This window comes from Mauremys mutica, chromosome 5 (genome assembly GCF_020497125.1).
Source record: "Mauremys mutica isolate MM-2020 ecotype Southern chromosome 5, ASM2049712v1, whole genome shotgun sequence".
Classification (NCBI taxonomy): domain Eukaryota; kingdom Metazoa; phylum Chordata; order Testudines; family Geoemydidae; genus Mauremys; species Mauremys mutica.
This window is the reverse complement of record NC_059076.1, coordinates 83,971,439-83,998,338: the sequence shown is the minus strand read 5'-3', so window position 1 is coordinate 83,998,338 and position 26,900 is coordinate 83,971,439. Positions and strand designations below refer to the sequence as shown.

The 26,900-nt window shown below is 40.5% G+C and overlaps 2 protein-coding genes and 1 long non-coding RNA gene across 5 annotated transcripts in view; 1 reads left to right on the top strand and 2 right to left on the bottom strand.

Moving 5' to 3' along the window:
* LOC123370984 overlaps positions 1–3,810 on the bottom strand; it is a 38,577-nt gene extending 34,767 nt beyond the window's left edge. Inside the window, exon 1 of the long non-coding RNA XR_006579678.1 lies at positions 3,578–3,810. This is a non-coding gene — a long non-coding RNA (uncharacterized LOC123370984). The remainder of the gene's footprint in view (positions 1–3,577) is intronic.
* Positions 1,374–18,619, top strand: CCDC110 (coiled-coil domain containing 110). 3 transcript variants are annotated; one of them, XM_045017977.1, is made up of 7 exons: positions 3,616–3,938; positions 4,025–4,123; positions 5,476–5,528; positions 6,169–6,234; positions 9,137–9,247; positions 10,293–12,441; positions 16,996–18,619. In XM_045017977.1, the coding sequence occupies exons 1-7, from the start codon at positions 3,917–3,919 to the stop codon at positions 17,181–17,183; spliced, it is 2,688 nt and encodes an 895-aa protein (XP_044873912.1). In that variant the 5' UTR covers positions 3,616–3,916; the 3' UTR covers positions 17,184–18,619. The 3 variants fall into 3 exon arrangements, with proteins under 3 accessions (XP_044873914.1, XP_044873912.1, XP_044873913.1); XM_045017978.1 differs by lacking the exon at positions 6,169–6,234; XM_045017979.1 differs by lacking the exons at positions 3,616–3,938; positions 5,476–5,528; positions 6,169–6,234 and adding an exon at positions 1,374–1,430.
* A 43-nt stretch (positions 18,620–18,662) lies between these two features.
* The window catches only part of C5H4orf47 (chromosome 5 C4orf47 homolog), a 28,820-nt gene continuing 20,582 nt past the window's right edge, over positions 18,663–26,900 (bottom strand). Inside the window, exons 6-8 of the mRNA XM_045017995.1 lie at positions 26,211–26,390; positions 20,775–20,947; positions 18,663–18,854 (exon numbers count right to left, since the gene is read on the bottom strand). Of these exons, the coding sequence (XP_044873930.1) occupies positions 18,809–18,854; positions 20,775–20,947; positions 26,211–26,390 (399 nt within the window). The 3' untranslated portion in view covers positions 18,663–18,808. The remainder of the gene's footprint in view (positions 18,855–20,774; positions 20,948–26,210; positions 26,391–26,900) is intronic.

Below are 26,900 nucleotides of genomic sequence, written 5' to 3'. Positions count from 1 at the left end.
TTAGGGAACTCTGGCGATGACCTTCTGTATGTACAGGCTTTCTATAAGGAAAGACCAATTACTCCCAAACATGTGTTGAAAATAGCCAATAGTTCTTTTGAATATGTTGTGTACTCTTCAGATATATAGAGAATTTGTTCCTGTTCAGCTTCCAAGCTGTAAGTTATACCATGAGGTAAACTTTTAGGAAAGTCCTCAGTGAGTTTTCCTTGCAGTAAAACTAAAGTGCCTGGTCATCAGTCTATTTTTAACTCAAGGTAAAAAATGCAGCTTCTTTAGCAGAGAAGACAAGTCCTAAGTTTTTGAAAGTTCAATTTTTGCCTTGACCAAATGATAACATTTTCAGACCCTTTCAGATCTCTCAAGGCAGATTTAGGAATAAGTAAAACAAGTAGATGCAATATGCTCACCCCAAACATATAAAAGGCCATATTTACCTATCTTAGGGAACTGGAAGGGACCCTAAAAGGTCATTGAGTCCAGCCTGCTGCCTTCACTAGCAGGACCAAGTACTGATTTTGATCCAGATCCCTAAGTGGCCCCCTCAAGGATTGAACTCACAACCTGGGGTTTAACAGGCTAATGCTCAAACCACTGAGCTATCCCTGCCTCCTAATTGCCTAACCCTTTTACTCCTTATCTTATCCATCTTCTTATAGGAGTAATCAACTGGACGAGCCCATACTGAATGAGCAATCTCTCACAGGTCTTCAAGTACAAAAGCTTTAACCTGCATTTTCAATTAACGTCTCTCACATCTTAAAATGTTTACTCTATAGCAGGGCTGAGCCTAGACATTGTGGTGCCCTATGCAGCCTCCCCCACCCCCCAATAATGGATAGAAAGCTCTTTGTCCATTCTCCTGATTATCCGAATTTCTGATTATCCAATCTGGCCCTGGTTCCAATTAGATTGGATAAACAGGGTTCCACTGTATTGGTTTTATTTTAGTTTATATACACATCAAGAGAGGACACTATCTCTGCCAGGATGTTCATGCTTTCTCCTTTCAGGTTAACTTTGGGATTAATTTGTATTATATCATTAGGAAGCTGTTGTATTTCTCAATCTTATATTTTGTATTACAAGGCTGACCTTGTTAGAGCTTTGAAAGTTTATTTAACCAGGACATATGGGTTTAGAATATCTAACAGGCCTCTTTGTCTTTCCAGGAATCCAATAAAATGCTACTATTTATACGCATATCTACGCTGATGGATTGGGAATCTCATAAAATATTCTAGGCCAGACCATTTGCTGTTGTAAACAGGCAATGGAACTACATTAATTCACATCAGCTAAGAATCTGGCCCTCTATTCCCTTTTCAGATCATTCTACCAGAAGAATAATCACCTCTTGGATGGACTAGATTGGAGAGATGTTTCTTAAATTTATGAAGAGGCTTCTTCCAGGAACTCTCTACTTCACAGTGGGTCTTTAATATTCTTATTTGTAACATCTGTCTTGGATGATCTAAAACTGGTAGTCTACTACGGGATTTATTCTCCTATTGACTGATACACTTGTGATTTAGATGCAGACTCCCACTAATATTAGGAAGCGTGTATATGTAAACCTCTACTTACATCAGTGGGAGAACTTAACTGGTTTTTGTATCACCATCTTCACTGACGATAAAACGTAAATGTTCTGGGGAATGTCCATTATTCAAACACATTCATATAAGAACCATGGAGCAACTAAGCCTGCACATTATTCTTTACATTATTAAGATAGTGAATTCCACCACTGTCATCAGCCTAAGCCAATGGTTCCCAAACTTATTCAACAAAAGTGTCCTATCTATATAATATCAAAAGTGTGATAGATGTCTTACAAACAAGTAAAAAGAATATCTCTGCCCCAAAAAATTTACAGTCTAAGAGCCTAATCCTCACATCTTTATTCACATGGGTAATTTAATCACGAGTAGTTCAATAGGACTACTACTTACATGAATAAAGGTTATTCATGTGAATAAGGGTTATTGATCAGACTTTAAGTAGAAAACATGTAGATAAAGGTTAGTGACTAGGAAACAACAAAAGCAATTGAATGAACAGTGTTTGGTATATATGTTGTCAGTTCTATTGATTTTTTTAGTTTGGGAGTATTTTTTGTGAGGAGAGAGGAAGGATGGTCCAGTGTTTATGGTGCTAGCCTAGGACTTGGGAGACGTGGGTTTAAGTCCCTGCTCCACCATATATTTCCCTAGTGACATTTGGGAAAGTCACTTAGGGTATGTCTACACTGCAGCAGGGAGCAAGCCTTCCAACCCAGGCAGATAGACTCATGCTATTGGGGTTAAAACAGCATTGTGCCTCTGGCCGAGCCTCAGACTAGTAACCTGAACTCAGACCTATGGTAGGCTTGACAGCCCCATCCACACTGCTATTTTTAATGCACTACTTCAACCCCAGCTAGCGTGACTCTGTCTACCTGTACTGCAAAACTCACTCCCAGCTGCAATATAGACATACCGTTAGGTCCTGATCCTTGGTGGGAGTTGGACACCTGAATGCCATTGAGCATCAAGGACTTAGCCGGTATGTGCCTCAGTTCCCATTTGTAAGATGGGGACAGTAACACTTCCCTTCCTCACAAGGGTGTTGTAAGGATAAATACATTAAAGATTGGGAGGCACATAAATATTACAGTAATTGGAGCCATATAATATCCTTAAATAGGCAGAGAGATAGGAAAGTGAATCAAAGTTCAGATTAATTTCTTGTTATTTTTTAAAATAAAATATGATTAAGTTCTTTAAAAAAAACAAACAAACATGCATTATTAAGTCAGTCTCAGTACCGACCACTGCTAAAGCAAGCCTGCCTGCCTGCCTGCGGTAACAGTTCAGTGAGGTAGGAGCAGTTGAGATAAAGAAACTGACAAGGAATTACATTTGTTTTAAATTTCCCAGGGCTTATTATCAACAACAGGGTGTGAAAAATTATGTATGAAAAGTACAAGGACAGCATGCTTTCCAGTGCTTGGCCTGGGCAGAGGAAGGGAAGAGACTTACAAGGGGCAGTGGGGGAGAGAAAATCCCCATGTGTGTGTAGAGAAATAAACATCTTCACTTGCCCCACTGTGTTGCAGTATTGTCAACTCCAATTGTTTGTGAGTCAAGTCCCAGCAAATCATGAAACTATTGACAAAAATCATGAGTTATACAAAATAATAGCTCTTGGGTTCTTTTTGTTTTGCCTCCTGGCTGGGGCTGGAGCCTTTTGGGGTTCCAGTCAAGCTTTTCTCTGCACCATGAGAGCTAGCAGCTTGCTGGCTTTTAAGGAAAGCTGTGACCTGATTGCAGCAGCTGGGGCTCTCAGGAAAGCACCCACTGTGGGGTGAGCTGGCAGTAGTGGGGTCCTGCTAAGTGGGCGAGGTTTGGGTGCAGGGGGAATTGCCAGGGACTGGAGAGGGGGCACGGTTTGCAGGGCAAGGGATGTGCTTTGCACCAAAGGGGCTCAGTGCCATACAGCTGGATTGTTCTCTGTGCATTCCCAGACTGCCCATCCCCACACCCCGTATCCTCCTGCACCAGCCCCCACTGTGCAGGGCGCCATACACCGTTACCTGCCTCCGTTCCACAAACGGCCGTTAACAGAGCACAGACCCGGCTCCTCCCTTGCCCCCCACGCGCCGGACGCCGCCACCAAGCTCCCTCCCTGCGGCTAACCGAAAGCTCCACGGGAGTTTGCGCCACCAGGCGGCGCGAGGCTCCTAGCAGCTGGAGGGGCGCGTGGCCTCCAGGGGGCGCGCGTGCCTCGTGAGCAGGGAGCAACGTCTGCCTGCCTTGCACCGCCTCCGCTTCCGGGAGAACCGTTACCTGGCAACGCGAACGGAGGCAGAACAGGTTGGGCAGTCCGGGTCTGTGAGAGGGGAAGAGGCGAGTGCGGACGGGCGCAGAACAAGATGAGACAAGGCGGTGGACACAGTGAGTCACACGCGCAGGCCGGGTCGGGGGACTGCTCGGGCGGGCGCAAACAGTTACAGAGGATGATGATTCTGTTTGCGTTGCAGGGAAGGACTGCGGGGACAGCAGCGGCGGGAGCAGGGGGCAGGAGACGGACCCCCTGCCGATCTCCGGGGCCCTGGCCAGCTGCGAGGAGGCAGGACAGGGTACGATTCCCCCTCTGCCCAAAATGCAGGATCCCCATTGGCATCTGCCTGGGGGAGGAGGGAAACCATGATGTGCAGTGATGTCATTGCATCCTTGCAGTGTGAAACAATTAACAGTGTTGCCATTTAAATGGTCATCATTGGTCTTCAGAGTTAACACACCAGGGAGATGAATAGGAGCAGTTCACACCTCTCCCTGCTAGCGTCCCAAGCTGCATGCATACCCAGTAAGGCATTGCTGCATGTGGGGGCAGTCATAACGTGTTCTTCACAACCTAGAATTATTTTTTGTAACAAAAGCTTAAATTCCTCACAAATTGAAGGGGGCCCTGTGCTGAAGGACTGGAGGAACTCATGGTGTTTAGGTGCAAATGAAAAGCAAGTGATAAGTTAGCAGCCAAGTTCTCAGAAGCATGTTTTGAAGTGACATTCCTCATGAACTAGAGCAGTGGTTTTCAACCTTTTTTCATTTGCTTACCCCTAAAAAAATTTGGATGGAGGTACAGACGTCTGCAGACCTCCAGGGCGCCATGTACCAGAGGTTGAAAGCCACTGGACTAGAATGAAACAGGCAAGGGCCTAAAGGCACACTCTCCAGATTAAAACAACGGTTTTGGCCCTGCTTCATTCTTCTGCTGCCTAGTGCTCTCACTTGGCCACATGCAATAGGATGAAAGATCCCCCAGGAGTAAGCTAACACCAATACTGCAACCCCAAATGTTAAAAAATCATGAGTCAGGCTCACCAAAAATCATGAGCTTATGTAAAAATAATAGATTTGGTGTTCTTTTTATTTGCCTTCTGCTTTTTGAGCTTTTAGAGTACACTCGGGTCATATTTTGAAGCTTTCTCCATAGCCACGAAGGCTAGAAACTTACTTTTTCTTTAGGAATAAAGGCTGAAATCATCACATATCCACTTGACTCTAGGAGCCAGGGCTTTAAGGAAAATAATAATTATCATGAGACTCAAGACAAAATCATGAGAGTTGGCAACACTAACAAACACAATTGTTAGCTTTTCCAAGAGAAACTTAAGTTAGCATGGTGTAGTCTGGGGAAGGTGTCTCACCATTTGAATGAGGTGGGATTGGAAGGGAGAATCATCCTCTGCCCATCCAAAGGCTGAGAATTGTTTTCTTGTGGAAATAGCCAAGCCATCATTAAATCATCAGCAGGTGCCAGGATAGGGAAGGAACAAACTTTTCCCCCTCCTCCCCAGTTTAAGCACCAGTGCAAAGATGATTTCTCTCTCTCTCTCTCTCTCTCATTGCTCTCTTACTAGACATTTAAGGTTTCTAACTGTGAATTATAGATACTATAACTGTAGGGTTTGATGCTTTTATTTTTCAGATAATTATACATCAGGAACAGAAGGTCAAATCCAACCGCAATCAGCACTAAAAGTATGCTAATTTGATCCAAATTATTAGCACAAAACATTTTTGAAGCTTAATAACTAAACTGATTGTTTCAGTACATCCATAACGGTATATAGTGCTAAAGTTTTCAGTAGGAAGACCAATTTGCTGATGAAGTCTGAGGCCATGGAGTTTGCCACTAAATATCTTTTCAACTGCAGTTTTCTTTTAATTATAAACAAGTTTTGTACCTTTTTTAACCTGATTTATTTAAGTATGTCCATAAAATGTCTCTTACCTCCTTTTCCCCCTTCTTCCACTAGTTGGGAACACACTTCCTAAGCAAACTGTGTGCAAATTAGGAACATTTTTGCCCAATTTATATTCATTCCTCTAGCTCATGCATTCATTGTGTTTGTGATCCAGTTCAGATTCATTCACACAGGAATTCTTTTTCCAAATGAATCTGAATAGGAAAGGTGTTGGAAACTCCCAGTTCATTTCAGATAATCCACTAAATAGCCATTGGACAGTAAAAACTTTTTCTCACTAGTCCGTGAGGCTGGGTCCAAACTGGCAATCTAGAACTGAAAGGGAAAATGCACGTACAATAAAGAGAATTGTTCTAACTCATCTCAATCTGTACAAACCTCACAGCTTTCTATTATTAATTTTACAAATGTAGATCCTTCAACAACAGCTGAAATCATTTCAGGCACTTCGGCAACAGACTTTGCTGAATGTTAATATGGTAAGAGCAGAAATTAAGTTTTCCTAAAATAAAAGGAAAAACCCAACAATCTCCTGCACCAACTTTTTAGGTACTGACCTGAGTATCTTAACAAAAGTCTCAAACCAAACAACTTTATTTTGCACAAAACTTGATTTAACAAACCAATAGCTCTGTTAATACTGTAGTCTATGTTAAAAATCAAAGATTATGCTGATTCTCTGAAAATGAATTTCCTAATTCTTATAAAATTAATAGATATGACCATTTAAGATGTTGGTATTGCCAATAGCTGAAAAAATATTTTATCCTAAGAATCAGGATCCTGTTTTTATTATACACAATTTAAAAGAACATTACAGTTACTTAGCTTATTAAAGCTATATTTAGCTTACCGTGCATGTCAAATAATGTGTTTTATCTGCTACTCAATATACAATAAAATAATTCATAAGGTAGTTTATTCTATACATTCTAGCTAGATTCTTGCACTGCACCAATCACAGTGCCAAGGAGGACCTCAAAACAGGCTGTGTTGCAAGGGAAAAGGAGCTGAATTAGAAAAAGAGAGGGGGCCAAAGTCTTCTCTCACAGTGGTTTAAATTTGAAATAACTCCACTGACTTCAAAGGAGTTATTCCTGATCACTCTAAGAGAGAGCAGAATTTGGCCCAGACTTTTAAAACACTACTTACCCAAAAATGCTAGGCTAACATTTCAGGAACAGTGTTCTGCCCTTTTTCAAATCACTTTCTAGTGTAAAAAAATAAGGTCATGGTGCTGCAAAGAACTGATCATATACTTAACTTTATACACTGTCGTTGATAGTGGAACTACTAATCCCTGTCTCTGCCATCCATTTGCACAGGCTTGGGGAAAAGATGAGCTTAGCCATCTAGTCTTGTTTTCATGTGGAGAGAGTAATCCTTCATCAACTGTGTCTCTTCCAAAAATGCAATATTTCTGCATATACAGAAATGTGATAAGTAACGGTCAGCATGGATTGTCAAGAACAAATCATGGCAGACCAAGCTAATATCCTTCTTTGACAGGGAAACAAGCCTTGTAGATAGGGGGAAGCAGTAGATGTGATAGATCTTGCCTTTAGTAAGGCTTTTGACACTGTGTCACATGCCATTCTCATAAACAAACTAGAGAAATATTGCCCAGATGAACCTATTATAAGGTGGGTGCGCTGTGCACAACTGTTTGAAAAAGCATATTCAGAGAGTAGTTATCAATGTTTTGCAATCAAATTGGAAGGGCATATCAAGTGGGGTCCCGCAGGGATCTGTCCTGGGCCTAGTTCTGTTCAATATCTTCATAAATCATTTGGATAATGGCACAGAGAATACATTTATAAAGTTTGTGGATGATACAAAGCTGGGAGGAGTTGCAAGGACCGCAGAGGATAGGATTAGACTTCAAAATTATCTTGACATATAGGAGAAATGGTCTGAAATAAATAGGATGACATTCAAGACAAATGCAAAGTACTACACTTAGGAAGGACTAATCAATTGTACAAATACAAAAAGGGGAAATGAATGCCTAGGAAGGAATGCTGCAGAAAAGGATTTGGGGGTTTTAGTGTATCACAAACTAAATATGAGTCAGCAATATAATACTGTTGTTCACTTTTTTTGCATCATTCCGGGATGTATTAGCAGGAATGTTGTAAGTAAGACAAAAGAAGTAATTCTTCCACTCTACTCAGCACTAATAAGGCCTCAACTGGAGTGTTGGTTACCTAAGAAATTACCTAAGAAATTAAATTAAATTTTCAGTATGAATTCTATAAACTAAACAGTATTTGAATCAAGCAGTGTCTCACCCTTACAGATGGTATCGTTCCTTAATACATAGCCTGGGACAACCCTCCCTAGTTCAAAGTCTTTGTCCTTCAGATGTGTTTCCAGTGTTGAGTTGTGGTGGGAGTGGGGCCAAATCATGATGTCACATCCCCTCCTTTATAGTTTCTTCCAGCTTGCTGGAAAGATCTTTTGCTATGACATGGGTCGAGTGATCTCCATTGTATACATGCTCTCTCTGAGAAGTCTTCTGGGATGGTTGTTGGGAGTGTGGATTCCCTTTAATCGGACATCAGCATAATTGGCTACTCCATTGTTGTACCTGAAAGACTGGTTGTGGGTGTTCACAACCTCACAACATATTTCAGTAACACACATGTAGCAAAACTTCATAACTTCACATACAATGATAGCACATACAATCCAACAGGATATTAACATTCAACAGATCCAGACTTTTAAAATGATACTTCACAAGGCATACTTTATACAAAACATATCATAATTATATGACAGTGGTGAATATGGGGGTTCCAGTGCTGCTTTGAAGTACAGAGTGTCACAACCAGTAAATAGTCTGGGGGTGGAGGCCCTGGGGTGATTTTGGTCAGATCCTGGTGGGCACTTACTCCACAGTGGCGGTTCCTGCAGCTCTTGTGCTGTGGGGCTGGTTGGGCTTGGCTCTCCACTCCAGGGTTGCAGTGCCACTCCAGTTTGTCCCGCCCCTCTGACTGGACCAAATTTGTGTGAGTGGAGTCGTGACATGGCTCATGGGGTTGCAGTGCCACTCATTCAAATTTGGCCTACCTGGATTCCCGTCGTCATGATGGCTGGGCACTGGGACCCTAAAGGTTGCAGTGCCTGGACCAGGGAGGCAAGCCCAGCCAGCACAGGAGCTGTCACACAACCCTTTGAAACATTCTGGCAACCCGGTCCTGACCCCCAGGTTGAGAAACCCTGGTTTAGATAATATTTAGTCCTGCCTCCATGCAGGGCATTGGGCAAGATGACCTGTCAATGTCCCTTCCAGTCCTACATTTCTGTGATTATATGATTATATGCTTTTCTGTAGATGTCTTTGAAAGATTAACAGTCTCCATACATCTTTTTCAGGTACAATCTGAAATCAGTGAGATACTGAATAAAAATATAATTGACGTCAAAACTCCACAGTGTAGCCCAGACAAGCTTCTGATGACCAGCACACCTCCTGAGATGGCTATGGTATGTTACTTAATCCTTACCTACAGTTGAGTTGTACATTAAAATATATTGTTGGATTGCTGTTCCTGAGAACTGTATGTTTTTGGTAAAACATAATCAAAGCAAAGGGACATTCTGGGCACAAAACATGCCCATGGTAATTTCCTTCCTAACATAAGTAATGGTCTTATTTATAGTACAAGTTCACCATAATTCTATCTTAAGAGAACACTAATTGAAGCCTACAACAAGACATGTTGGGGGACCTAATAACAACAAGATTGTCCGCCAGTATGGTTAAAGCCAGTATGGTTAAAGTATGGTTTCTTTTTTACTGTAAATAAGATTTCAACCAGGGCCTCCAAACTATGCTAAAGCTTTGGATTGTATTAAGGGAACAGCTCCTATTGAATGCAATGGGGTTTTGTATGTGTGTCTGAGGGCAGAGTTTGTCTCACTCCTGTGAAGTGCTGATAAACAACATATTTTTACACACAGATTTAGCACCAAGTCCTCCTTGCCTTACTTGAGTAGGCAATTCAGTGGGACTAGTTGTGTAAGATTTGGCCCTTAGCTTGTCTTTCCCCTGCTGCAAATGTTCATAGAAGACTCAACATGCTGAGTCAGCACTTCGGGCCTGATCCAGAATGCAGTGAAGTCAGTAAAAAGACATATTGACTCCCTGTGCTGTGGAACAGGCCTTTTCTAAAATAGTGTTCCTCTCCATAGCTAATAGGATGCTTTGCTTTCTGGAAAAATGGTTATGTGTTGTATGCAATGTTAGTAGGCTTCAGAGAGAAAACAGAAGACTCTGACAAATGAAATGGGGCCCACAATACAATTTCTTCAATTTGTTGGAGTATTGTGATCTCCCCTTTTGAATTCTCTTGGAAAGATTAACAGTCGCAGTATATTTTTCCTTATGTTACACAGAAAGATTGTTGGCAGATAAAATCTCTACCAGTTTTGCATGATACATAGTCTTTACAACAAATTTGTTGTCTTGTGCCTCCAGTACTGTGAAAAACTATAGCCATTATAGCATGATTGTTATTGGTTTTTGTAGCCTACGGGGAGTCCAGAAACACCATTGTCTAAGAAGAAATTTCATCTTGATAAGAAACTCTGTAGCACTCAATCTGTGGAAGCAGATTCTAATATTATCTTTGGAAATGTGGTCAGTGATGTAAATATTTCACATCAGATTTCATTAAAAGCTGTAACAACTGGAAAGATTGAAAACTCAGTAGAACCAATTAAAAACAAAACTATGATTGCTCTAAAAAATGATTGTAAATTGAAGGATTATGCCAAATATGAATGTTTTCTACCTTGTACTAATTTGGAGGCTGAAAGTATGGTGCCTCCTAATGAGAAAGTAATTTTGGATGAATCTAAAGCTCCGGTGCCTCTTCTCAAATATAGTGATGAACATCATTTAATAGACAACTTTAGCTATTCTATCAAGCCATTGAAAGAAGAACTTCAAAAGTCTCATGAACAGGAACTAGCACATGCATTTGGACATCAGAATATTTCTTGTAGTCAAAGTAATGTTTTTGATGATATGTCAGAACAAGACCAAGAAAAATCTGCTATTTTTTTATCTAGAGAGAAATTACATGTGGACTTAACATCAAGGAAAATTTCAGAATCTGAGGAATCGGCAGACAGTTTGCATGTTGCTCTGGTTTCCCTTAAAGGAAATAATCTGAGTCTTGGTCAAGAATTTAATAAAGACTCTGAATGTGACAGCTCACAGAATTCTTCACATATAACTACATGCAGTACACAAACAGAAACTGAAACCAAGAATAAAAACAAAGAATTGCATAGCACTGACAGTGGTGTTGGCATGTTCCAGTTAAATGTCATTTCTAAAACAGTAAAAGATAAATTACTAATGTTCGATCACATAGAGAAACTACAGAAAGAAAAAGAAAAGCAGCTGCAAATCATAAATCAAAGGTTACTAAAGCTTGGAAATCAGAACTTCTGTGAAATCAGAGCTGATGAGTACACCACAAAAATGGAAGAGTTACAAAATTCCCTGAAAGATTCTAAACACTTGCAAAAGAAAGTGATGGAACTTGAGAATGAAAATGTAACTCTCAAGTCAAAAATGAAACCTCTTACTGTTATCATAAGGTCTCTAAGAGAGAGAAATTCACAGTATGAGAAGCAAATTAAGGATTTAGTTGAAGAAAAGAAAAGCATGCAAGTCAGGTTAGTTAAATCAGAAGGAGACAGCAAAGAATGTATTAAAGAAGTGAAAAAGTTGTTAAAGAAATGCAAAGAACTTCAAGACCAAAAGAAAACTCTTGAGAGAGAGAGGAGTCAACTCTGTAGTGAAAACCAATGTATGATGCAAGCATTAGATGACTTCAAAATTAATAACCAGAAAGCACAAGAAAATATGATTGCTGTTGTCGGTGAAAAAGATAGGCTCTTTGCGGAACTAGAATCTTTGCAAAAGGAATCTTCAGTGTTGCAAGAAGCAAATCAGAAACTAGAGATAAAAACATCCCAGCTTGCAAAAGAAAAGAACTCACTTGAAAAAGAACTTGAAAAAAATCAGATTGAAATACGACAACTGAAAGAAAAAGAAAATGTAATGAAATCTGAACAGGAGACTCTTGTTCACATAATGCAATCACTTAAAGACAAAAAGCTTGATCTTGAAATGACATTACAAGCATGTGCTAATGCTAGACAAACAATGCAGCAGGCTCTTGAGAAGGTCCAATCAGATAAAGCTTACACAGAGGAGAAACTCTTGACCGAACTTCAAAATACAAAAGCGGAAAGGGATATTTTGAAGACTAACTTGTTAAACATGAACAGAGAATGGGAGAATTTATCAACAGTGGTGGCAAATATCACAGAGGACAATCAGGTTCTTAAAAAAAACCTGCAGGAATGTAAACAAGATACTTACAAATATGAAAATAACATCAGAACATTGAATGAAGACCATTTACTAATGGAAAACCATCTGCGGACAATAGAAAATGAAAGGGATGTATTACAGTTTGAATTTCGCCATCTCCATAAGGATTATGTTAATCTAAGGGACCAAATTACTGTTCTGGTTAATGAGCAGCATAAACACAGTTACATTTCAGGCAAGGAAAAATATCACTCCATGTATTCCACTGAAATTTGTGAAGAAATTTCTGATTACAGGTATACAGCTTTAGAATCCAATCCACAAGGTATGTGCTGTACTTTGCAACATCTTACTGCACAAGTGTTGTTTTAATTTTAATTTACCCAGTTTGAGCACCAATTAACTTTTTAGGTAAATTACTTACCAAAACCATTACCACGCTGTACATTGGTCTGAATTCCCTGCTTAGGAAAACTCTAGGTATTTTGGTTTTTTTTTAAGCCTGAAGCAGTTAAGTCTTGGTTGCTTAATTTAAGAATTTTTTATTTCCAAAAAAGGAGATTCTACATAACACACACATGATTTTTATTATAATAAAACAAAACCTCAAGGAGAGCCTGATCCAAAGCCTATTGAAGGCATACTTCATTTACTTTAATGAGCTCTGGATTGAACCTTGAGAGTGATACGTTGTGCTTGGTTTTTTTAATTGTCCTGAAGTATCTCTTAAAAGGAATTACTCCCACTATTTTTTAAAGAAAACTGTCTTTCTTTTCCAGGCAATTCCAGTTAAACTGCAACAGTCTTGCTTCAGAGAAATTATAATAAACATTCTTTCTTTTAAACCAATTAAAAATTCTGCTGTTCACTTATTTCAGTTTTCAGTTGTCACTTCCACAAATGCTCCTTTTTGTTTGAAGTTTCACAATATGAAATTTCCCGTATGATTTTCTGAACACTTGACCCTTGGCTGTATTTTATAGATTCATATGGGCAGATCAGGGCCACCCAGAGGATTCAGGGAGCCTGGGGCAAAGCAATTTTGGGGGCCCCTTCCATAAAAAAGTTGGAATACTATATTCTCATGGGGGCCCCTGCGGGTCCCAGGGCAAATTGCCCCACTTCTTCCCCCCCTCCCCCGCCCCCGGGCAGCCCTGGGGCAGATCCTCAGCAGATGTAAATTGTCACAGCCCCACTGAAATCAATGGAGCTATCAGAATTTACCCCCGTTGAGGATCTGCCCCCCTTGATTTTGTAATCTTTCAGTTAGACAAACTGCCTAACACAGCCCAGAGCATTTCACCCAGTTATTCCTGCATCGAGTCCAAGGATTTGAATTTAAATTATATACTCATCTGAACATATGGTTTAGAAAGATATCCAGTCTTGCTTTATGGTTAACAATGACCAACTATCATTTTTAAATAGCAATGGCTTTGTTTACACCAGATTCTAATGGGTTTTTTTAATGATTTAGTTAAAATATGTCTTGATACATTCGCTAGCAAATTTCATTTTCCTGCTGCAGATATATGCCAAGAGAGGGCCATAGATATGTAGGGAGAAGGGAGGGGGCCTGTGGGATTCCATTCTGTATGGATATTCCTGTTACCATAGCCCATGGAGTTGAGAGAGGGAAGAGTGTCACAGAAATACCACACACTGGCTATTTCAGCTATGGGGCTGAAGTAGTATCTGTGTAGTAGTGACTCTACAGCCTGGATGGGAGGACTGTAGTTTACATTCTTAGCCCACTAGACCTTATTTTTTGAGGGATTATTTTTAGTCACCAATAAATAGGGTTCTGTGAAATAAATCTCTGAATGAAAAATAAAGCAAGGTAACTAGAAACTGGAGTCCTGTCAATTCCCTCCAGAGACTCATATTTACCATACCTTTTCCTCATGTAGTGCAAGTGGCACTCATTTCTTTCCATCTACCACAGAGCACAGAAATGAGAGAGAGGACACCTAATGTTCAGTAGATGTATCAAGAGATATAGTGACTCTTTGTGTGTGTGTGAGTAGATTTACTTCCCAAGAAAATGAGAAATTAACAGATCTGTCCTGAGCAAAGTCTAGTGTAGGCAGGTGCTGTACAAACATCATAATACAATTCAATTACCACAGCTTAACCCTGACCAGCAACACACCTGCTATTCTGAACCACTTGTGCAGAGATTGCTACTCATTTCAAATGGTGTGATGGACAACTGAGGACTAAAGGACGAATGTGACATTCACTCACATTGTAAGCTTCTCAGAGTAGGGACTATCTTCTTATTTGTTTGTACTGCACAATGAATCCCTGTCCTGACTGGCACTGCTGGGCACAACTGTAATATAGATACTACTAATAATGGTAACCTAAATCAAAGACTCTGAACTTAGGCCTCCAGAGGTGAAAGGCTAGTACACTAATCCAATGTGCCATTTACCCTGACTTTCCCTATGATTCAAAGTTGTGCAAATCTAATGGTGTATAGAAGAAATTGCCTGTTCGGAAAAATCCCTGTTCAGAGAATTCCATTAGAGATAAGTGTTCGTTGCCACCACCACACCCCAATATTTGGAGCTGAATGTGAGAAAAGAGCATTTATATACCTGATATATAATACTATACTATAAATATATTTTAGCGTTCCTTTTATTTATATACAATACTAGTACAGTAATTAATGAGTGACTAAAAAGTGGATTAAAATGCTTGCCTTGTTTATATGGTAGGGTAATGCACTCTATAGGGTTGTGATTTCTAAAGCGCACTGCCATGTTGTGCATTAATTGGTCCCTGCAGACCCTGCTGGTGCACTTTAATGTAGTTCTGTTTGAAACTAAAGGTTCTCTACTCTAGTGCATACCAGCATGGTCTAGACCAGAGGTGGTCAAACTATGGTGGTCATCTGGCCCGCAGGACCCTCCTGTCCGTCCCCTGAGCTCCCAGCTGGGCAGGCTACCCCAGCCCCTCCCCTACACTTCCCCCTCCCCTGCAGCCTCAGCTTGCTCTGCCATCGGTGCAATGCCCTGGGCAGCTGGGCTGCAAGCTTCTGGGGCAGCGCAGCTGCAGAGCACAGCCCAACCTGGTGCTCTGTCTGTGCAGTGGCAATGGCATGGCTGGTTCCAGCTGGGCGGTGCAGTTGTAGCACCGCCAGCCACCGGTGCTCCAGGCAGTGTAGTAAGAGAGTGGGGAGGTTGGATAGAGGGCAGGAGTGTGGATAGGGGTTGGGGTGGTCACAGGGCGGGAAACGGGAGTTGAATGGGGGCAGGGGGGCAGTCAGGAATGAGAGGGGTTGGATGTGGCGGCGGGGGGAAGTCAGGGGCAGGGGTTCCCAGGGCAGTCAGGGGACATAGAGAAGGTGTGTTTGGATGGGGCAGCGGTCCTTGGGGGGCCGTCAGGAATGAGAGGAGGGGTTGGATGGGGCAGTGGGGGGCAGTCAGGGGCGGCGGTTCTGGGGGCGGTCAGGGGACAGGGAGCAGGGTGTGTGTGGATGGGGAAGGGTCCCGGGGGGAGACATATGAGGGGGCGGCCCCCACTCCCTCCCCTAACCGGCCCTCCATACAGTTTCCGAAACCTGATGCGGCCCTCAGGCCAAAAAGTTTGCCCGCCGCTGGTCTAGACAGACCAATTAATGCACAACATGTTAGTGCTCAGTAGAGTACTTTATTTCAGTGTGTAGACAAGCCCAAAGTCTTCCTGTTCTGATGTTAAATATTTCGAGAACAGCATGTTTTAAAGAATAATTTTGCTATTGATAGACAGTGGTATTATGCCACCACACAGAAGACCCAAACTCAGCAGTGACGTTAGGTTTTTTAGTCCTTGAGTTACTGAAGTGAAAGGACAAGATGCTGATTACATTTAATTCTGGTGAAAATATGGAGTAACTCCATGTACTTCAATGGAGTTGGTCCAGATTTATAGTTGTGATATCGAGATCAGAATCTGGGCCATGTTGTGGAATGGATAGGTGACTGGCTCTGTCTTTAGTGGGAGGGAGCAGAGAAAATGACATTATTATTACTATGTATTTGTATTACTGTGGCACCTTATGTCTTCTCCATACAGTAACCCCTCGCTTAACGTTGTAGTTATGTTCCTGAAAAATGCGACTTTAAGCGAAACGATGTTAAGCGAATCCAATTTCCCCATAAGGATTAATGTAAATAGGGGGGTTAGGTTCTAGGGAATTTTTTTTCACCTGACAAAAGACTATTATTTACACACACACACACACACACACACACACACACACACACACACACACACACACACACACTATAAGTTTTAAACAAACAGTTTAATACTATACACAGCAATGATGGTCGTGAAGATTGGTTGAGGTGGTGAAGTCAGAGGGTGGAAGAGGATGGGATATTTTCCAGGGAATGCCTTACTGCTAAATGATGAACTAGTACTCCACTGAGCCCTCAAGGGTTAACACACTGTTGTTAATGTAGCCTCACACTCTACAAGGCAGCACAAATGGAGGGAGGGGAGATAGCATGGCAGACAAAGACAGACACACACACTGTGTGTGTGTGAGAGAGATGTGCATTGCCCCTTTAAGTACACTGACCCGACTCTAAGTACATTGCCTTTTAAAGTAGATCAGCAAGTTGAGATGCAGCTGCTGCCAGCGATCTCCCTCTGTCCTGAACCCTGTTGTGTCCCCCACCCCCACTTTATAGAGATGGGGTAAGTGGGGTGCAAGAGCAACTTACAGTATACGGGGAAAGGCAGTAGCTCCCATGAGAAGCACATCAGCTTGGCCCACATTCTTGACAGCTCTGAAAATCTCTACTAACAAAGTTCAATAGATCTTTTTTTAAATTAAGCGTTAAAAGTTTTAATTAAATCTCCAATGTTTCCAATTTGTTAGAGAATGGAAAGATTGCTGAAATACGAAAGAAGCTAGAAGAGGAAGAGTTACAAAAAGATAAGATGCACAGGGATGTAAAGAAACACCATAGTGCTATTTCAGTCAGCTGCACTACATCTGTAATCATGGAGTCAAGTTTTAGAACTGCAGTCAAGAAGACATACAGTACAGTTTGCTCTGCTATCTAGTGATTTTGAATCTAGAGAGTTCAGCAATGATGAATGCCTCCAAATTACTGGCCACATATCTTTCTGATATTTCCTATGAAGATGATACCAAAACTTCAAAGGACAGCACTATCACTAATACTTGTTCAATAATATAAAAACTTCGAAATTAAAAAAGAAATGAACCATGCTTGATGTCTGTGGACTTGGAAAACACCAAAACTGCCATATCAATTAAAATATATAAATGCTAGGAGGCTCTGTCCTACAGTAACTTTACTCAGGCAAAGCCTCTATTGATCTCAATGGTTATTTTGCCTAAGTAAGGACTGAAAGACCTGGCCAATACATTACTTTTCATTTGCATACTATTAAATGTTGAAAAACGTCATGTTCAGTCTCAATTTTATTTACTTTTTTTTTTTGGCTATTACTCAGTGAATAACAAAGTAGTAGGATAGCCCAAGAATACTTTTGGTACTAAAGTGAGTCTTCTAATACATGTTAACATAAAAACATTATCTTCGTGTAACAATTTTGTATATCTAAATGTTCAAGTTGGATACTTTGTGGATTTTTGTAATAATTTAGCTTTGATACACTTACAAACTGTTCTATACCTGGGAGCTTATAGAGACAAGGTGGGAGAGGAAATAATCGTTTATTGAACCAACTTCTGTTGGTGAGAGAGACAAGCTTTCTGTGTGGTTTGAAAGCTTGTCTCTCTCACCAGCAGAAGTTGGTCTAATAAAAAATATTACCTCACCCGCTTTGTCTCACGTATAGTCTGGGACTGACATGGCTACACTGCATTGGACCTTATACCAATTCCAGGTGAATTATGTTAAGAAAGGGTTAAAGTTTGTGTGGTCTCAGTTTATAAGAAACTGATTTTTTAAGACACAACAGATTTTTTTCAGTTTTTTCCCCTTAATGGAAGTGAAGCCAAACTGCCCTTAAGAAAGCTAACAGCACCTTATGCTGTCAAGAGACAGAGAGAGGAGCACTGTGAAGTGCAGATGAATGGAGATGGTGGCCATGTTTGCTATGACAGGTTGTGGCCTCAGTCCCTTTTGTAAACAATGGGAGATGGTGTCTATTTTGAGAAGGCCATCTTAACAGAAGGCGTATTCTTTTGAAGAAGACAATCCAGATACAGTAATGTATTTTGGCTTGGTTAAGATGAACATCAATCTTTATTCTTTCTAAAGGGAAACCATACCTTTACTTTAGGCAATATTTTATCTCTGATTAATAAATATTGATGTTCATCTCAGAAGTGGTAATTGCTACTTATTGATGCCACCATCATAACATTTATATAAAAACTTAAAATCTAAAATACTTTTTGGTGTGTATATTTGACGTATAAACCTCTCCAACAATACAAGTAAACTATAAAATTTGTATTAGTATAGTTTAATTTCACACTTTAAACATATATTTGTACATAATGTATGTGTTTATTTTGTTTACATATTTATAAAATAAAGTCTCAACTAGGATACAATTGAAATCTGGGTTTGCCTTATTTGACTGAATTCTATCTTCAACAAAACTTTTATTTACTTCAAATGCCCTTTAAACATTGAATTGTTACAGTTTACAAAATCCAAGAAGTGTAATCTTTATCCCACTGTTCAAAGCTAATATATCAAGTGTGTAGTCTTGTAGTTCATTACATTTAGTGATCTGAAATTTAAGTGAAACAAAGCTTCCATTAGATGTGCCAATCACAAGTATATTAGATCTAAAGACAACTTTTGCTAAAAGAAAACAAACTGTGGCTCCAGTCCTGCAGCAGGATTCACAAGCATGGATCCCTGCACCTATGGAAAGTCCCACTAATTTCAATAAGGCTCAGAATTCCTAGCAAATTCAATTGTAGGATCATGGTCTAAATATCAGAGCATTAGCTTTTCAGGGAAAAAACAAAGACTTGTAAAGCAATGTGAAAGGGGATATTTTGATAAAACATTGTTCATTGCATTTCTTAAAGTTTATGAGCTATGATTTTCATAGAATAAGTTTGGAATCACCATTACCTCCCAAAACTCAAGAGAACAGTATGAGAAAATAAATTAAACTGCGTTCTTTAGATTTCTTTAGGATGGAATACATGGGAGATAGTTTGAAATACTATATTCCATTTCTCTCTCTAGTGCTTATATCAGATTTAATAGTTCTTTCTGTCTATTATTTCCAACAAGCCCATTCTGACTGCGTCTGGCTGCAGTGAATGGCACTTTACTAAAAGTTACCCATCTTTAAAGTTTGAGGCCTAGTCTAAACATGTTTTTTGTTCCAGAATAACTATTTCAAATAGAGGTGTAACTTTTTACTGAAATAGTTATATTGGTAGAACCCCTAGTGTGGACACAGTTATACCAGTACGAAGGTGCCTTATAACAGCTTATCTTATGGAAAGGGGATTAAGATATACTGGTATAGGGCACCTTTATCTAGTATAACTGCATCCACAGTGGAAAAGGATGTGTACCACTTTAAAACAGTACAACTTTTGTGTCTAGACAGGCCTTAGTTTCAATAATTAATAAAGGTTAATGTGGAGCATCAAGCAGCTTCTGGTTTAAATAAAATAAACTTATAGGTATAAATAAAAACTTAAAACTGGCTCTGCAATGCAACAGGACTGCTCACCTACAGCATCTGAGCATGGTGGGAAAAGGAGGGCAATTAGAAGAACATTCGGTGGTGGACAGGATGGGGAAGAATATTATATACTTTCAACATGAAGATTAAAAAAAGATCTAAATCACAAATGTGAAACACATTCCTATGTGTCAAATTTTCAAGAATGTACAGCTAACCTGGAGTTCCCCTACAATGTTTTGCACTACACAAGTGTGCATGCAAAAATAATATTTGCATGTATAGTTAATTGATCTGTACGCAAATATTTGGTGCCTGCTCTTGAAAATATTTTGCTAAGAGAATCTAAAGAAAACAATCTAATTTTTGATTTACTGTGACTTCTCAAGTTTTGACAAATGAGAACTGAGACCAAATATATTCTAAATATAAACAACATAACACAAAAACTTTAAGAAATGGACTGTATATAAACCTATGCTAAAAGAATGTTAATGTTGGAAAGGAAAGCACTCAGACATTAGCAACTATCAGACTCCCAATTTAAATACCATGCTCCAGGCTGTACTGGCTTTGATTAGCCATTATTACAGGTTTTATGTTGGCCACCAGAGGGAGTCAATTTTATTTCACATATACAATAGAAACAAAAAAGTCAGTTTTATTTTTAATAAAGATATGCTCCTGGTTCTTTGTACATTGTAGCAAGGGCAGAGGATGTCAAAAGAATCAGAGCACAGCAGGTCAAAGATATATCATGCAGCTTCTTAAGGTCAATAGTACATATTTCATTTTAAATTAATCTGAATATACAAAAGAGTAGGAACAATTTCAGAAAATTATTTCATCTATACGTTTCTTATCCTTTTGTCATTAACTAATTGTTCAGAAGGGAAAGAAACACTACTGGCTTTAATTTTTAATTTATTTAAAAAATTCTTACTGCTGTATTTTATAAACTATAAACATGAAATATCAAAGTAAATGTCAAGTGCTTACCTTGTAACATTTAAAGCCATTATACTTGTAGAGGGCCTGCTTTTTGATCCAGGAGGAGGATGAAAAATCCGTCCTTCTTTATTAGTTGTGATGGGCTTAGAATATTTAACCACATAGGGCTCAGCAGAATGGGAAGGATAAGAATCAAATGTTCCTGCTTTCATGCCCCCTGACTGGAAAAGAAAAGGAAAGTGTCAAAGTGCTAATTTACAATATAATTGCTTTAACTATATTTTTCCATACAAAGGTAACCCAGAACACTGCATGGCAAATCGCATCATATTATGTACATATCAGAAAACCACATACCACGTGTATTTAAAGTCAACAGGAAACTGTTAGGAACATTTAAATAATTACATTGGTGAATACTTGATTTGACAAATTATTTTGTATGTATCCTGGATTATGAGGAAAGAATCTTAAAAATATAAAGGGTATTGTAAAAAAAATTAAATGTAGGATTTTATTGTGGCAAAAAATGAAACCGATAAAGATCACCACTGGTTCCCATCAGTACAGCTCCACTGGTGGTACCAATAGTGGTACCATGTGGCAGGATTCAAGCATTATTATCAGCATGTTGCCTAACCATGCCCAGAGCACTACACATATGGTGGTAGAAACACCATTGGCTAGTCTCTACCAGCCCTCCCACTAGAACAGCAGTAACAAGGGTCAGGAAGGGGTGTTACCACTGCATCCTAGTGCTCTCAGATTTCAGGGCCCTGTACAGTTCTGAGTCCTCCAGAGGAGTGCTAGGTGGAGGAGTTACCTTATTTTATTCCTACTGTTATGAACTGGGTGAAACCTTGTTACTGGTGAGTTAAAACCTCATTCAGATTGATAGGTGTGAACTCACCCTTCAATTAACATAACTGTAGGCATAAACCACCACCCAAGACAAAAGGTGTGTTTGAACCTGCCCAGAAGCTTTTGGCTGAGTATTGTTTGAGTAGAGAGTGTGTGTGAAGAGAGCGCACATAGAAATAAAGGACAGACAAGAACACAGAGAGAGGGAAAGGCAAGAAAGCCAATCAGGAGTCTGTAAGCAGCACGACTCTAGAACAAGCTAGAGAGTGAGCTTTGGGTTTGGGGTTGGCTTGGGGGCTGTAAGCTAAGAAACTGTTCCTTTTGTTCTTGGTTCCTTCTGCGTTCAGAGACACAGGATTTTGTTCACTCCTTGTAAATAAACGAGAGCGTATCAAGGAAAATACCAGACTCCATCAATTTTTACTTCCAACTGGAACATCCCCAGGGCCTCAAACTCTGACTAGTTGCTATGGTCTAAAACAGGCAACTCTACATATACATTTGATTAACTAAATTTTAACAATTGCTCTGTGCTGATTTTAAAGATAAGCTGTTTTCAAGTTATTTAGAATATGGTTATATGACAAAGTGACTCTCCAGCCAGTGCGCCACCTTGTGGCTGGGTGCAGCGCTGTCAGGGTTCTCCTTTCTCTAACCTTGCAGATCCCGCCATTCAGATCTGTTAGGGTCGTCCTTAGTCTGGTGACTTAGCCCTCCAGCCAGGTCACTTTTTAGCCTCCCGCTCTTGGAGGTTTTTTTTTTTTTTTTTGCTTGGGGCGGCAAAAAGCCTAGAGCTGGCCCTGTTCAGACCTCTCCTGCTTATTCCCTGGGCTTCTTCCTTCTGTGGCCTGCCTTTTTGCCTTCTTCTCCAGCCCTCTTAAGGCCTCAAGGGAAAGGTAACAGAAGAAAGTCACAACACAAAAATAGTCCAAATGTGATCCAAGCTTCCTTGCTTTTAGGAGATACCTGATAAGCCATAGCCTGGCTCAGTATCCTCAAGGCTCTTGTTCAATGTTCATAGGAAGCCTCTGCCAGCTTCATCTTTTGCAGTGCTCCTTCCTAGGAGCTGGTGAGGAGAGGTCTGTCCAAGGGGCATCTCCCTTTTAAGGCTCTTCCTCCGAGACTGGAATGCCTCGCTGGTGCCTGAGGCCCAGTCTATACTTAAAATTTAGAAAAAATCCACACTCCTGAATGCCACAACGACGCTGGCCTAACCCCCCAGTGTAGATGTGACTAGGCTGACAGCAAGTTACTACAGCAATGGGAGAATCCCTTTCGTTCCTGTAGTAACTTCCGTAGCTATGACACTGTAACCCCTGTAGAGTACATAAGCCCTGAGCCCAAAGCTACTTTTAACCCCTTTTTTCCTGGTGCAGGATATGTACACCCCATCACAGGTTATTTATAGTTTCTGGTTTTGTATAGAATCAAACTAGATTTCATTGCTTTGTAAATTACAATCACAACTGACAAAAAAAACTCAATCATACCTTTCGTATTTCTGACATAGGAGAACTTTTGCAACAAAAGACCACGAGGTTGCATTTTAAAATTAAAATTCAAAATGATCTGGACAAACTGGAGAAATATCTGAAGTAAACAGGATGAAGTTTAATAAGGACAAATGCAAAGTACTCTACTTAGGAAAGAATAATCAATTCCACACATACAAAATGGGAAATGACTGCCTAGGAAGAAGTACTGTGGAAAGGGATCTGGGGATTGTAGTTGATCACAAGCTAAATATGAGTCAACAGTGTAACACTGTTGCAAAAAAAGCAAGCAAGATTCTGAGATTTATTGGCAGGAGTGTTGATATTAAAATATGAGTTGTGTGCTTTTGTTTGTAGAATTATTATAAAGGTAAGATTCTGAGATTTATTAGCAGGAGTGTTGTAAGCAAAACACGAGAAGTAATTCTTCTACTCTCCTACGTGCTGATAAGGCCTCAGCTGGACTATTTTGTCCAGTTCTGGGTGACACATTTCAGGAAGGATGTGGACAAATTGGAGAAAGTCCAGAGAAGAGCAACAAAAATGATTAAAGGTTTAGAAAATGTGATCTATGAGGACAGATAGAAAAAAATGGGTTGTGTACTCTGGAGAAGAGAAGACTGAGGGGGGTCATAACAGTTTTCAAGTACTTCACAAGGAGGGAGAAAAATTGTTCTCGTTAACCTCTGAAGATAGGACAAGAAGCAATGGGCTTAAATTGAAGCAAAAGAGGTTTAGGTTGGACATTAGGAAAAACTTACTGTCAGGGTAGTTAAGCACTGGAACAAATTGCCTAGAGAGGTTGTAGAATCTGTTGTCGGATGTTTTTAAGGACAGGTTAGACAAATACCTGTCAGGAATGTTCTAGTTATTACTTAGTCCTGCCTTGAGTGCAGGGGACTAGACTAGATGACCTATTGAGGTTTCTTCCAGCCCTACACTTCTATGATTCATTTCTATGATGGATTTTAGAGGATTTATTTTACAGCAGGTGTCATAGAACAAAATAACACTCTCAACATATTCAGGTTCAGCTGAAGTAGCATCAGGCTTTATTCTGAGAAAAGTACCTATTGAGGTCCAGAGCCAGGAAACCATTGCATTGAGCGATATGGACTGGTACTCACTGAGTTCTTAGATAGACAGTGTAGGGGGCTTCAGGTGGGCAACGACCAATAGGGCATTACTTATGCTCATTTAGCTAGACGCGCTGCACAGGGTGCATGAGTTCCTTACAGTAGGAAGAAGCACTAAGACTTTTTAATACCCACTTCTGCATCAGAGCTAAAATAACTCATTTGTTCATTAATACTGTATAGCAGTGGTCACCAACCGGTCGATCATGATCGACTGGTTGATCCTAGAGGATCTCCTGCACCCAACACTGTGTCCCAGCCTGAACCCCCTGCCAGAGCCAGTGCCCCGTACCCCCTCCCGCACCTCTGCCCCAGCCCTGACCCCCCTCCCTGAGCCAGCATCCTGTTCCCCCTCTTGCACGCCCCAGCCCAGAGCCCCCTCCTGTACCCAAACACCCTCCCAGAGCTTGCACCCCTCATCCCCTCCTGCACTCCAACCCCTTTCCCCAGGCTCAGTCCAGAGCCCCCTTCCACACTGCAAACCCCTTGGCCCCAGCCCAAACCCATACCCCAGCTTGGTGAAAGTGTATGAGGGTGGGGGAGAGCGAGTGATGGAGGGCAGGGGGTTGGAGTAAGTAGAGCAGGGATTTGGGGAAGGGGCAGGGCCTCGGGGAAGGGTACATCATGGTTTGCCCTTAAATTCAAAAAGTGATCTTGGGCGTAAAAAGGTCGGAGACCACTGCTGTATATTAATTGATTAGAAATAGACTTAACTACTTTTTAAAGTAATTTTACAGCTTGATTCTGCAGCCCTTACTCACCTTGGTGAGCATTTACTCATGAGTAAGACTCTAAGAAATGTGTGGGGTTTTGGTTCAAAAGTTGTAGTCAGTTTGTTAAAGTTGTGGTTCAAAGCATGCAGTCTATTTTCCAAAACATGGCAACAGAAGAGACACTATATGTCTTGTTTGGCTCTCAAAGACAAGCATGACAGAGAGGTGGCTGGGCCAAATTTGAATTGCATTACAACCCTTTGTGCCAGGTCACAATGCCACTCACTCAAATATAGTCCATCCACCCGTCTCATCATGTCAGACCAAATGTGAGAGAGTGGCTTGCCACCTGGCCCAAATTTGCAGCAATTATAAAAAGTTGCAGATTCCACAACAAAATCTTGGCCTGCAATTTTCTTAGCACTGGAACAAATTGCCTAGGGAGGTAGTGGAATCTCCATCCTTGGAGGTTTTTAAGAAAAGGTTAGATAAATACCTGACAAGAATGGTCTAGTTCAGTGGTTCTCAAACTTTTTTTCGTGGACCACTTGAAAATTGCTGAGGGTCTCAGTGGACCACTTAATGATCTTTCCAAATGTTGTTTTTACCATTAGCTAACTATTGTAAAAAAACCTTTATAATAATTCTACAAACAAAAGCACACAACTCATATTTTAATATCAGTAGACTTATCTTTCTAATGTGATGGATGTGCACTCTCTCCCCCGCCATGGCAGCACCCCGAGCTGGGGCTGGGAAGGAGGCCGTCTCTCCCTAGCAGCCGCAGTCCTGTAGCTGAGCAAAGTTGCCTCTTTCTCTGGCTGCCCCAGCTCTGCACATCCCAAAGTCCCCCCACCCCCTCTTCTCACCCCACTGCCCTCACCCATCTACCCCCTATTCCCCTCAAGGCCACCACCTCACCTTACATGTGCGTCTTCTCCAGACACCTAATTAGTGGAGCCACGCCTGCGTGGTTCCACTAATTAAGAGGGCGGCCCTTCATTCTCTCGTGTGCGGCCTCCCAGGCACACACCTTAGAGGAGACTATGGCGACCACCTGAATGGAGCTCGCAGACCACAGTTTGAGAACCTCTGGTCTAGTTATTACATAGTCCTGTCTTGAGTGAAGGGGACTAGAGTAGATGACCTATTGAGGTCCCTTCCAATCCTACTCTTTCACAATTTTTGTCTTCTATACAATATGATTTAAACTTTCTACAAGACCACCACCAAATATTTGGATTGTCACTTTTTGCTATACTAGTTGGAGAGCAGACTCACCTTTTTAGCAGGAGAACTTGGTTTAAAGGGGTGTGCAACTGGCTTTTCTGGGGTTGGTTTCTTAGCTGGTGGCAAAGGTTTATCATCATAATATGGATTTAAGTCAAAATACTCCCGAGGATAGAGATTTAACTTGAAAGGCCCTCCTTTAACCAAACGCAGATGGTCTTCATGCACCTTCTGTAAAATAAGTAGTTTTAAAGGTATCGCCTTGGGCATTTTTACCTCAGATTATTCTGATTAGAAAAAAATAAAAAGATTTAAATTCAGTCTTGAAAAAAACTTACTTTTAGCCATGTATTTAATGTAATTTCCTCTGCTAATATTAATTCTGGCTTCCACATATACATTAGGCACTACATAATGCATAACAAAACAATCCATTGAGCATAACAAATGCTAGGAAACTATGACACTCTTGAAGAATTTAAGGACTTCTTAAAATAAGTAAATTTAAAAACTCTTTAAGATCTCAAATTTATTAATGGACACATGGTACATGTATGGACTTTAACATTACAAATACAGTACAACCTTGCTAATTCATGCTAATGATGGGGAGCAACTTTTCACTGCTTAATGAATAAGAAACAAATGTTGCCCTACTCCGGAGGACAGAGGTACCTGTGGCAACCAAAACAACGTGGTTCTACTGCATGAGGAGAAGGCAGGATTTGGGGAGTTATACAA

What these genes read in the sequence shown, in the direction of transcription:
- CCDC110 (XM_045017977.1), top strand. Translation starts at nt 3,917, where the DNA reads ATGAGACAAGGCGGTGGACACA. An exon ending in GAGACAAGGCGGTGGACACA is followed by an intron (nt 3,939 to 4,024) that starts GTGAGTCACACG and finishes TTTGCGTTGCAG; the next exon opens with GGAAGGACTGCGGGGACAGC. An exon ending in TTTAGAATCCAATCCACAAG is followed by an intron (nt 12,442 to 16,995) that starts GTATGTGCTGTA and finishes CCAATTTGTTAG; the next exon opens with AGAATGGAAAGATTGCTGAA.